This window comes from Mercenaria mercenaria, chromosome 11 (genome assembly GCF_021730395.1).
Source record: "Mercenaria mercenaria strain notata chromosome 11, MADL_Memer_1, whole genome shotgun sequence".
Taxonomy (NCBI): domain Eukaryota; kingdom Metazoa; phylum Mollusca; class Bivalvia; order Venerida; family Veneridae; genus Mercenaria; species Mercenaria mercenaria.
Window position 1 is genome coordinate 7784013 of NC_069371.1, and position 12010 is coordinate 7796022.

Consider the following 12010-nt stretch of genomic DNA (forward strand, 5'->3'; position numbering starts at 1 on the left):
CTTTCCTTTTTATTGAACAACATTTACATCAGGTTTGGGAATGCAGTTTTTAGACAAGTTGCTGGTATTCCCATGGAACAAATTGTGCACCCCTTGTCGCAGATTTGTTTTTATATTGTTTTTGAAAGAGACTTTATGTTGGGCCTCTCTCCAGATACGCAGGCAGATATTTATAACGGCATTAAATAATATCACGCTATCTAGATGAATATTCTTAATATGGATAATTCCGTTTTTTGGTCAATTGGTGGGTACTATTTATCATAGGGAGCTTCAGTTAATTAAAACTAACAATTCGGATACTGATGCTTCGTTTTTAGATTTACCTCCTCTTTCTATTTATGACAATTTTATACATACCAAAATTTATGACAAGAGGGATGATTTTAATTTTAGTATTGTAAATTTCCCCATTTGGATGGTGATGTACCTCAGGCTACATCTTATGGGGTATATATTTCTCAATTAATTCGGTTTGCCAGAGCGTGTAGTCATGTCAAGCATTTCAATGAACGTAATCAATATATTACAGGTAAACTTCTTCAGCAAGGCTACCGTTATTACAAATTGCGTAAATAATTTGCTAAATTTTATTATCGTAATTCTGATTTAGTTTTAAAATTCAATAGTAATTTAAAGACACTTCTGCGAGAAGGTATTTCTAAACCCGTTTTTTATGGGGATGTGGTTTACAAACTTCGTAAGATCTTGAGTCACGGTAATTTTCCAAATGTATTTGGAAAGATTATCAAACGTTTTATTAAAAGAGGTTACGACCCAACTGTTTTGAGACATACCGCATGTTTAGTGTTCAACCCGTTTACAGTTGGACACTACGTTTCCCTCTTTGATTGCGTCTGACGGAAGAGGGGGAGGACTCTATGATAAGCAGTTTTTAAATCCTACCAGGACTGAACTGTTTTGATATTTGTCTTCTGGCCTGTTTCGTCGGGCCCTTAAGGGTGTTTCTCTTGTTGCTCTGTCTTCTGAAAAGGCATTGAGTACATACGTTTTTGGTTCTTAAGGTTTGTTTTTTTTTATATATTTATACACGAGCATTTTTGTGTTTTACATGCCATGCCTTTTTGTTTCCATTACGTGTGTAAGAGATTCACCTGGAGGGGATTACTTTTATTTACACTGTCCCATGTCTTTGGAACATGGTGGGGGTAAGAGTGAGGTTAGGTGCACCATAAACCGGTTTAAGCTCCCCAGTGGTGTTTTTGCCACTGACCGTTCCAAGGCGGTGCCCCACTGTGTTCCTTTGTTTGTTCGTTTCGTCTTATGTGTTGGCTTTGTGTGCGTGTGTGTTGTTCGTTTTGTCCTTATGTGTTGGCTTTGTGTGTTTGGTGCACGCGTCTGCGTGCTGGGGGTTTCGTTTTGAGGAGGCTACGTTTTTGGTGCGTGGCATTCCCTGTTTGATATTTTTCTTTGTTTTTTAACGATATCAGAGTTATTTTTCTTCCCACAAATTTCATATATATAGGTATCCAAATCCTCACAAGTGCCAGGCCTACGTATAAAATGATTGGTTAAACTGAAAAAGGAGATATTTCTGTCTCAAAATAAATATGAATCACATGGCACAATAAGTACAAAAATGGGGAGACAAAAGGGCTTGCACGACCCTGGGCGCCAATATAATAATACCTGTCCCGAAAAGTGACTGCCTATTAAAGGAGGAAACGGAGTTTTTTTTTTGTTTTTTTTTTGTTTCTTGTTGGATTTAACGTCGCACCGACACATGATAGGTCATATGGCGACTTTCCAGCTTTAATGGTGGAGGAAGACCCCAGGTGCCCCTCCGTGCATTATTTCATCACGAGCGGGCACCTGGGTAGAACCACCGACCTTCCGTAAGCCAGCTTGATAGCTTCCTCACATGAAGAATTCAACGCCCCGAGTGAGGCTCGAACCCACATCGATGAGGGGCAAGTGATTTGAAGTCAGCGACCTTTAACCACTCGGCCACGGAGGCCCCTACGGAATTTTAACTCCCGGCCCACCGGCGTATGTCAAACAACACATGTAAAGGTGTGTGAAATGGCACATGTAAAGGTGTGCAAAGTACATGTGAAAGGTGTACCCGCAGGGCCTCCAATCGAACATTCTGAATCAACTACATACCGAGAACCCTGCTAAGGCTCATGAGCAAATAACAATAGGACAGGATTTTAAGTCAGCAATAGGTGTAGGCCTAAAAGTAGTAACATCCTCTGGTTACCAAAACAAGTCTCCCATAATATTACAGTATTCTATTAGTAATAGCAAAAATAACGCATGTGCTGACAATGATTTATATACATATAAAAATGTGCAATATATAATTAGACCGTACGGAACCTTTTACAGCAATATACTAGTACTCAAGGCTACCTTTCAGTTAATATTTGAAATACCTGTTACTATAATTATACTATTAAGTGTAAATACTCCTTATTGTTTAATACATTTTGTATAATTTCAAAAACAAATGTATCATACTATCTTTCAGTGTGCCTACTAAATACAGATAAACATGCTTAGCCGTCTCCGGGAAGTAATGTCTAATTCGGGTATGTACTTAGTCATTTTAGAATATACATATATATCTTGTAAATAGCATTACCATACCTAATACTGACAATTATTGCAAAAAAGAAATGCTAACATTATCACTTGATACCTTAAAGGTCCATTACTAAGGGAAAGTGAGTTGGCAATTTTTTTCATAGCTAGTGCATAGACTTCTGCAAGACACTAAATAATGAAGATTGGCAGGTCAAAACTTACAGAAGGTCTTTGGGACTCAAGGAAATGTATGTGTATTATATTGAAATTTCAATGAATCGACAGAAAGACCCCCCCCCCCAGGTCTTTTTAACTTTCTTCATACTTCATAGAAAAATAATTGTACATATACTGCGATTTATTTCGAATTTCTACATACCAACTTTCATTTTCCAATAAAATGAAATAGTTTCTGTGCTTTTTAAAAGAAATTAAAATGTTCACTTTCCTTAGTATTGGACCTTTAATAAATTCAGAATTAATCTCTGATTTCAAAAATCTTTTATCAGGAAAGTGTGTCCCTTCCCCCCTTACAAAATAGGTGTAGGTAGGTCTAAAACAGGAAGCATTTTATTTTTTTATTTTGGAAAATGAAAGATTTTTGTTACATAAATGTACTCTAAAACTGCTAAAGGATGATATCATTTAAATCCACAATAATTAGAAAAGTCCTGAATTCTGTTGTTAAATTGGTTTAATGTTTTTTTCATATTTAGTTGGTGGTGCCCAGCTTGAGATGTCGTAGATGTAGCTCTAGGAGTGAGTGTGTGAGTTAGGTTTTACGGCGAATCGACACAAAATGGTCATATATCGCCGAGGAGAAGTCATATTGCAAACACCAACTGTAAAGCATAAACAATGATGTAAAAATGTAAAGCATACCTAAAAACATCCATGTAAAAATGTAAAGAACACTATGAATAATGTAAAACTTATCTAAAAACATCCATGTAAAAATGTAAAGCATATCTAAAAACAGTAATGTAAAATGTATGTACGTGTGTGTTTCTAAGTAGCTCTAGTTTTCTAGTCAGTTCACAGATGTTGTAGAATCTGGAATCCATAAGGATTTCTTCCGTGAGGGTGATATTTGAAGGTAATAAACTCTGGTGTATAACACAGCCATTGCGAAGAAAATTTAGGATGTATTCAAAATGTTTCCCACTTCTATCTATGAAGATGGTATTGTCGGTAACTGTTAAGTTATTATTTCTCAAATGTGCAAGAACAGATTCAGGGGAATTTGAAAGAGTTTTGTAGCTAGTATTAAAAGTAACGCCTCCAATATTTAATTTAACGAATGTTTTCTGAGTTTCTTCTATATAGTTTATTGTTAGTTGTATGTGTTCCTCTGTTGGAATGTCTTCTGGCTCTTGGTCAAACTCTTGATCGATGTTGTCAATTGATTCATTTTCTGTTTCATCCAGGTTAATGTCGATATCATCGTAAGAAACAACTTTTCGCATTGAGCTGATGTTAAGTTGATTTGTGTCGGAAATGTTTGGATATAGTTTCTCTTCTCTTAGGCAAGTGGCATTGATTTCTTTGGTAACTGGTTTTTGTAATTTTGGAATACTATAATCTTTTATTTCTGTGATGTTATTGTTCCCATAGTGTCCTTCAATCGTGATGTTTTCCTTAAATATTATTTGTCGTGTGTCCGTTTTCTCTTTAACTTCCTCTTTTTTTGTTTTCCTTTTTCCCCTCATTCCCTTTCTGTTGGTCTTTGCACTTATCATTTCCGGGTTTGTCGTTTATTTTTATAGTTTCTTTACATAATATTTGATCTCCTGTGTGTATGTCTTTCATTCTGTCTCTATTTTCTCTCTTTCTTTCCTATTTCCTTTTTCCTGTCTCTGTGTTCCACTTTGTGCTGTTTGTCTTTCTTATTTCCCTTATGTCCTTCTTTTATTTCAGTTTCCACTTTATTTTCCTTTAATTTGATATGTTTCTCTTTATTTTCATTTCCATCTTTACTTGTCTTGTCTTTGTTTTTCTTCTCCTTTTTCTTCTCACAATGGTTATCTTTGTTTAGAATGTCTTCCTTATTTATCTTAGATAGGTAAGTGTTTACTACTATTTCTTCATTATTTTCTCCCTGTCTTTCTTTTATTTTGGTTGCCTCCGTATTCTCCTTATCACTTTCTGTTATTTCATTTTCTGTCTTATTTTCCTGGTTACTTTTCTTTTTCTTTTCACTCTGTTTTTTCCTGGTTAAGTGTCTCTTTCTTATTATTCAGACTGTCTTTATTTAATCTTTCTTCATTGCTTTCATTCTGTTTCTCCGTTAGTTTAGTTTTAGCTTGACAGTCAGTAGGTCTTTCCTTTATTTTATTTTCTTCCTTAGTTTCCTTATGGTTGTCTTTGGTTTGTCATTTTTTGGACTTTACTTTTGTTTTCTACATTATTTAAGGTGTTATCTACTTCCAGTAGAGTGATTTCCGGAAAATCAGCTGGGATTTCCATTAAGTCTTCCTCATCCGATGATAAGATTAACCCGAGATCATTTATTAGAGTTTTAGCGTCATTCTTCTGTAGTTCAAGTTGATGATTTGGGTTTGCCCTGGGTATGGTTACGATACTTTTCATTGGTGGTTTGTTGATTTTGTATAATGGTATCCGAAACTTTTTTCTTATGTTTGTAGGGTAGGTTTCTCTGTATTTTGGTATGATGGTCTTTTCCAGGCATAAATCAACTGTTTCTTTAGGTACTTTATTCTCTGCCTGTTCTCCTTTTTCTTTTGTTACCGTGTTGAATAAAATCTGGAAAGTAGATCCCTCAGAAGCACCGAGAACAAGGCAAACAGTGAAATTGCAGACTCGGTTTGATTGAAGCAGTAATGGAAAATGCAACACTGCCCATGCCCCCTAGAACTGGCTTAACCAGTATTCAATCTTCAAATCTAAATGACTTGAAATCAATGATCCCGAAGGACCAGAAAATATAACAACACTGAGATGAAGTCGGGGCGACTTTTTACGGCCGCCAAACAGCACTTAACACCCGCTATTGTGAAGTAAATAAAATCTGTAAAGTAGATCCATCGGAAGCACCGAGAACAAGGCAAACAGTGCTCTAGTTTAGCTTTATGTTCGTATATGCATCGGTGTCTATTGCCTAGTCTGGTGAATAGGGTGTAACAATGGCTGCAACAGTATTTGTGAAGCATGTGTACTTCTAGAACATGTCTTGATGCGTTGCTTCGCTTCGTGAAAGCTTTGTCTGTGTGGGGACACATTTTGCATTTCTATGCTACAGCCTGTAATGATAGGAAATAAGGGGATAATAATATGATGAGCAGTTTTTAAAACCTGTGGTGTTTTTGCCAATGACCGTTCCAAAGCGGTGCCCCACTGTATTCCTTTGTTTGTTCGTTTTGTCCTAATGTGTTGGCTCTGTGTGTGTGTGTGTGTGTGTGGTGCACGCATCTGCGTGCTGTGGGTTTCGTTTTGAGGAGGCTGCGTTTTTGGTGCGTGGCATTCCCTGTTTGATATTTGTCTTTGTTCTTTTTTTTCACCGGTAACTCGTAATAAGTTGGCATTTACAGGTAATATATCAGGTTTACAGGAATTAGGCCATTTCTCTAATATACTACTTCTTAAGATGGTGGCATTAGACCCTGTGTCAATTAGCATAGTTATAGGTTGATTTTGTACATAAGCTGGCATGAAAAATCCTTCGGTTTCTACATTTTGGCATTCTAATATCTCTGGCCCCTGTTGTGGCAGGTTGGTCGTCCTGCGGGCCTCCAGAATGACCTTCTCTCGCTTCCCCGAGTTAGTACTGGATGATTGATTGTAATTTTGTGTTGTGTCGTTGGGTTGTTGTGCAGTTCTGTTCTGTGATTCATTGTTTGGCATCCTGTAGTTATTCTGGTGTCTTTGATGTCCCTGGTTTAGTCTGTCTTGGTTGTAGTGATTTATACTAGTCCTGTTGTTCTGTGTTAGCTGGTATCTGTGGTCTGACTGAGTATAATTTCTAGGATGAGCTGTAGAGTAATTTCTTCTCTGTGGGGGTGGGTAGGTAGGTTTGGATTTTGACTGTATAAAGAAATACATTTTATCTAAATGGCAATCGTCATGGAACAGTACTGCATTCAATATACTTCATGATAACAAACCTACTCTAGGGGAATGGCACCAAGGGAACAGATCTGTTCGCAGGGAGGAAGTTGTTCTTTCTCGCTGTCGAATAGGTCATACCCGTTTGACTCGTTCTTATCTTTTGAATAATTACGATCAACCCGAATGTGTACCATGTCAAACACCGCTAACTATTAAACATATTCTAATCGACTGTGTTGACTTTGCTACACAGCGCGGTACATATTATGACGTTCAATCTCTGAAAGAGTTATTTGACAACGTTTCAGTCGGAAATATTGTATCGTTTTTAAAGCAGATAGGCATATATCAAAAAATCTGACATTTTATATTTTTGTTTACTTCTTGCAATATTATTATGTTTGCAGCTGATATTTTAACACACACGTAAAAAAAACAAAGAAAAATATCAAACAGGGAATGCCACGCACCAAAAGCGCAGCCTCCTCAAAACGAACCCCCCAGCACGCAAACGCGTGCACCACACACACACACACAAAAAACACATCAGGACAAAACAAACAACACACATACTCAAAGCCAACACATAAGGACAAGACGAATAATAAGCATACACACACGCGCGCACACAAAGTCAACACAGAAGGACAAAACGAACAAACAAAGGAACACAGTGGGGCACCGCCTTGGAACGGTCAGTGGCAAAAACACCACTGGGGAGCTTAAACCGGTTTATGGTGCGCACCCAACCTCACTCTTACCCCCACCATGTTCCAAAGACATGGGACAGTGTAAATAAAAGTAATCCCCTCCAGGTGAATCTCTAACACACGTAATGGAAACAAATACATTTTTACATAACTGTTTTTAGATATGCTTTACATTTTTACATGGATGTTTTTAGATATGTTTAACATTACTCATAGTGTTCTTTACATTTTTACATCAATGTTTATGCTTTAGGCCACTTCTTTTTAATAAATTGGTTTACAAAACCGGCGAGTGTAATTTTCCGAAAAGTAGAAAAAAAATAAAATTGCAATTTCACTTTTTTTTAAAAACATATTTTCCCGACCGAACCGAATGTGGGACGAAACGAAAAAAAAAACGAATGTTTTTAAGTACGAATCGAAATTTTTGACTGAATACACTATCTTAAACACATTATGCATACAACGATAAAAGCCGAGGTATTGTAGACTGGTTTTCATATCGGTAACATGATTCATAAATTTCGATTAAAAACACGTAAAGCAGTCATCCATCATGGCAGCCCCCACGATGAGTGCGTGTTTTTTAAGCTGACTTTTTGGGGTGCATCGTCTTTTAAATCTGGACAAAACAAGGTTTTTTTGCGTGCCGACATTAGCGAACAAATAGAGGTACGGCTATCAGACAAGAAAAGGCCGTCCATGGAAGGGAAGTGTGTCCCCACCGAGGCCGACAAAAGGCACAAATCTCATCTGAATGCAAGTATGCTCTAAAATATGATGTATGGATGATTTAAATTGTGTTCAAGATGACATAGTACAATACAGTGCTATTTATTTTTATTTTGAGTCTTCAAGATGCACCCAAAACCAACAGATAAAGCTAAAACTTTTTTGAATACCCAAGTCTTTCTTACGTATTATAGTATACAGGAGTTTTTATAAATAAAACAGGTCTGCAGATATTTTTCTGAACGCATTCCTTGTTTCAAAGCTGTCTTTGCAAGCATTGATTTATTATTTTTCAAAGAATCATCAAATGTATAGTTTAAGCCCAAGTTCGACAGCATGTGTCATGTCAGGAGTGCGGAAAGAGGCGTGTGGTGTACTGCAGGCACCGCCTGAGTGCAGAACAGTCAAGGCAAATCATGACCCTACAAGACTCCGTGTCCTTCACATGTGGGTCATCCCTATTCCCAGAGAGTCATCCACTGCATGACGAAATCTTCGTCCGGGAAGGTCTAAACTGTCAGACAGATATTGAGACTACATATTACTCTGGTAACTTTATTCTATTAACATTTTGCCAATTTTAAGTAGAAAGTTCACCACTTACAAAAATTTGTGTTCAGTCTGGTCTGGACCAATTAAGCATACTAAGTATGCAATGTAAAACAGTTTTATAAAACTAGAAAATGAGATTTCATATTTTAACAGCTGTCAGATCGAATTGGAAACATTTTTATTGAAAAATGGCTACACAAATTCAAGGAATTGTTCAATTTTTAATTGTAGTAAATTGTATCATGTTGATATTTAAATTCATGCTCTTGTTTTTTCAGCTGTGACACAGAAGTTTCAGCCTATCTGTTTTTTCTGTGGGGACCCAAACATTCTTGGCAATGAGGAGGAGCCCCTGGCTACCTTGAAGACTCAATACAGCACTGTTCGCCCCATATGCAGGGGATGTTTGGAATCTGGGAAGGAACCAGCTGTTAGGAATGCCCTAAAAATGAAAAAAAAAAAAGAAATGAACTGTCAGACATTCTGGAAGTTCTAGGAACAGTGTTTTCAGGCTTTAGGCCTTCTATACTATTACCACAATGTGTGCACACAAGAGTATAGATTTTTGTCAAACTTAGCCGACTATAAACTGTAAATACGTTATGATGTTCATATATTCGTTAACACATTGGAAGTTTTGAAGCATCACCTTTTGTCATGGCAGTGTGTTTGTTCACTGAAGTCATGTACATTTTTTTCATGGATTTCATGTAAATCCAAGAGCTGATCTAAGTTAAATATTAATGTTGTGCAGGTATTTTTAAATGTTATACCATCTTGGACATTCAATGATATTAAAATGTTGGTATGTTTGAATTTTTATAATAACAGGAATGACAAGTAAATGGAAAGGATATTTGATGTTTTATTTATTTCTCTGATTTAAGTCAATTAATACAGAAAATATTGGTTTTCACATGCATGGTGGGCAAAAGTCTTTTTCTTTTTTTTTCAACCTACCAGTGGACATTTTTCCAAAAAAATCTTGTAAACCAAAAAATAAAAAAGTAGTGGCCTTACAGTTGGCGTTCGCAATATGACTTATTCTCGGCGATATAGGACCATTTTGTGTCGATTCGCCGTAAAACCCAACTCACTCACTCACTCACTTTGATCGTGTAAGCGATTTTTGTTTAAACACACGTTTTCAACTGTATTTCAGATTATATTAAGATAGTGGACCCGTAATGGTAATGTTTTATAATTGCATTAACTTGATACAGTATATAAGTTAACATTGTTTTTGCACTGTGTTGCATTTTTAAACAAATTTTACCGTGTCGGTGTGTGTGAGTGTGTGTTTAATTTTGTATAATTTATGTTATTTCCTCAAGCTCAAACAGAGACAAATTCCACAGTGATACCCACTGCGCAAAACGATCGCAGAGAATTCATTATACCAAACATTTTGGTAACAGAAACCTCAAGGTATTGCGTAACAATTATCAAACACAAAATAAAACTATCGATAACATATTTTTCAGGGGAGCCTTAGGTAAAATGATTCAATCGGATAGAAATTAAGCTCCAACACTGAAAAATTATGGCCTTGCTCTCTTCATTTGTTTGTTTGTTTGTTTGTTTTGGGATTAACGCCGTTTTTCAACAGTATTTCAGTCATGTAACGGCGGGCAGTTAACCTAACCAGTGTTCCTGGATTCTGTACTAGTACAAAAAAAAACAAGGAAGAATATCCAACAGGGAAAGCCACGTTCAAAAAACGCAGCCTCCCCAAAGACACACACGAACAACTCTTGCATACCATACACAAACATGAAAACAAAAGGACAAAACAAACAAATACAGGAACACAGTGGGGCACCGCCTTGGAACGGTCAGTGGCAAAACCACCACTGGGAAGCTTAAACCGGTTTATGGTGCACCTAACCTCACTATTACCCCCACCATGTTCCAAAGTACAAGACAGTGTAAGTAAAAGTAATCCCCGCCAGGTGAAACCCTAACAAACGTGGCCCCTTGCCGGCGGGGGGGATAGAAAATGCCGGCTGTATCTCCATGCAGAGGGGTACGACTCCCCCGAAAATGGAGCCACCTGTTTGCCGTGGGTGGCGGCCCGTAAGCCGGAGAGGAGGGTCCTGGATGTTGAGGTGCCCCATAGCATCCCGGGGAGATGATGCGTGCTTGTTTGCATCTGCGCATCATCTTCCCGGGATGTGGATGCCAATACACATCTTTGGCCTCTAATTCGGTGTAGACGTTTTGGCGGTCGTATTGGCCCGATACGATCAATCGGCTAGTCATGCCAAGCCCTAGGAAACCTTACATTTACGTTTACATTTTCTATTGTTTAGTTCAAACTGCATCTTAAAGTTTTCATTTTTATATTTTCACAAACACAATTTTGAAACAAAATACGTTACACAAAATCTAATTTTACTCTGCTCTACTGTCACATCTTACTGTATTCAACAAACCTCATATTACGTTCACACAAATTTATTTCACAATATATATTTTCATATATACTTCAATCTATGTTTCCTAGAAGGCGGTGGCTTAGGGCCAATCGGGTGGGTAGAGTAACAATCCCTTGAATGCCATGATTGCTTTTCTGCAATACAGCTGGTGATATAAACAAGATTGTAAAATACCTGGCCGAGTATATCACTACAGTATCCTAACATGCATGAGCTGGATATCCGCTCTGTTTACATGTTCCCTTGTTGGACTCCGCGGCGGTGGGGGCTGCGAGTGACGAATACCAGTCATTTAACATGGATAACCAAAACAAAAATAAAAGACCGCATACCGAAACTGACTCCGACGGCACGGAAGGTGGGAATTATTCTCACCGACCTTTCAATTCAAACAATTCCATTTCCGCGATTCCTTCTCATTCAGTCAACAGTCGAAAACTTAGGATGACAAGCATCTCACCTTTTGTAATAGAGAAATCTCTTGAAAGTATAGCTGGTGTACCAAAATCTGTCAAAAAGCTACGTACTGGGATCTTCTCGTTGAAGTTGATAAAGCGGCTCATGCTCAAAATCTACTTGGTACAACATCATTTTTCGGCCATCCTTGCAAGTGCATTGCGCACCGTACTCTGAACTCCTCAAGAGGATCATTCGTTGCCTGATCTTGCTGGGGTATCAGAGACGGAAATTGTGCAAGGTCTTGCTGATCAACATGTTACTGCAGCTAGACGGGTCAAAATAAAACGAGATGGAAAAGAAATTTTTACAAACACTATAATACTTACTTTTGGCATTCCATTTCTTCCGTCTTTGGTAAGAGTAGGCTATCTCCAAACAAAGGTCACCCAATATATACCGAATCCCCTTCAATGCTACAACTGTTTCAAATTTGGTCATAACGAGTCAAACTGCAAAGGAGAGCACATCTGTCATAAATGTAAACAGGATGGTTATTCTCATGAG

The 12010-nt window shown here is 37.5% G+C and overlaps 1 protein-coding gene across 1 annotated transcript; it reads left to right on the plus strand.

The window, feature by feature from the left end:
• The first annotated feature begins 7580 nt into the window (after positions 1-7580).
• On the plus strand, positions 7581-9501 carry LOC123532688 (uncharacterized). The gene is made up of 3 exons (XM_045314224.2): positions 7581-8088; positions 8379-8606; positions 8888-9501. The coding sequence occupies exons 1-3, from the start codon at positions 7836-7838 to the stop codon at positions 9103-9105; spliced, it is 699 nt and encodes a 232-aa protein (XP_045170159.2). The 5' UTR covers positions 7581-7835; the 3' UTR covers positions 9106-9501.
• The last annotated feature ends 2509 nt before the right edge of the window (positions 9502-12010 follow it).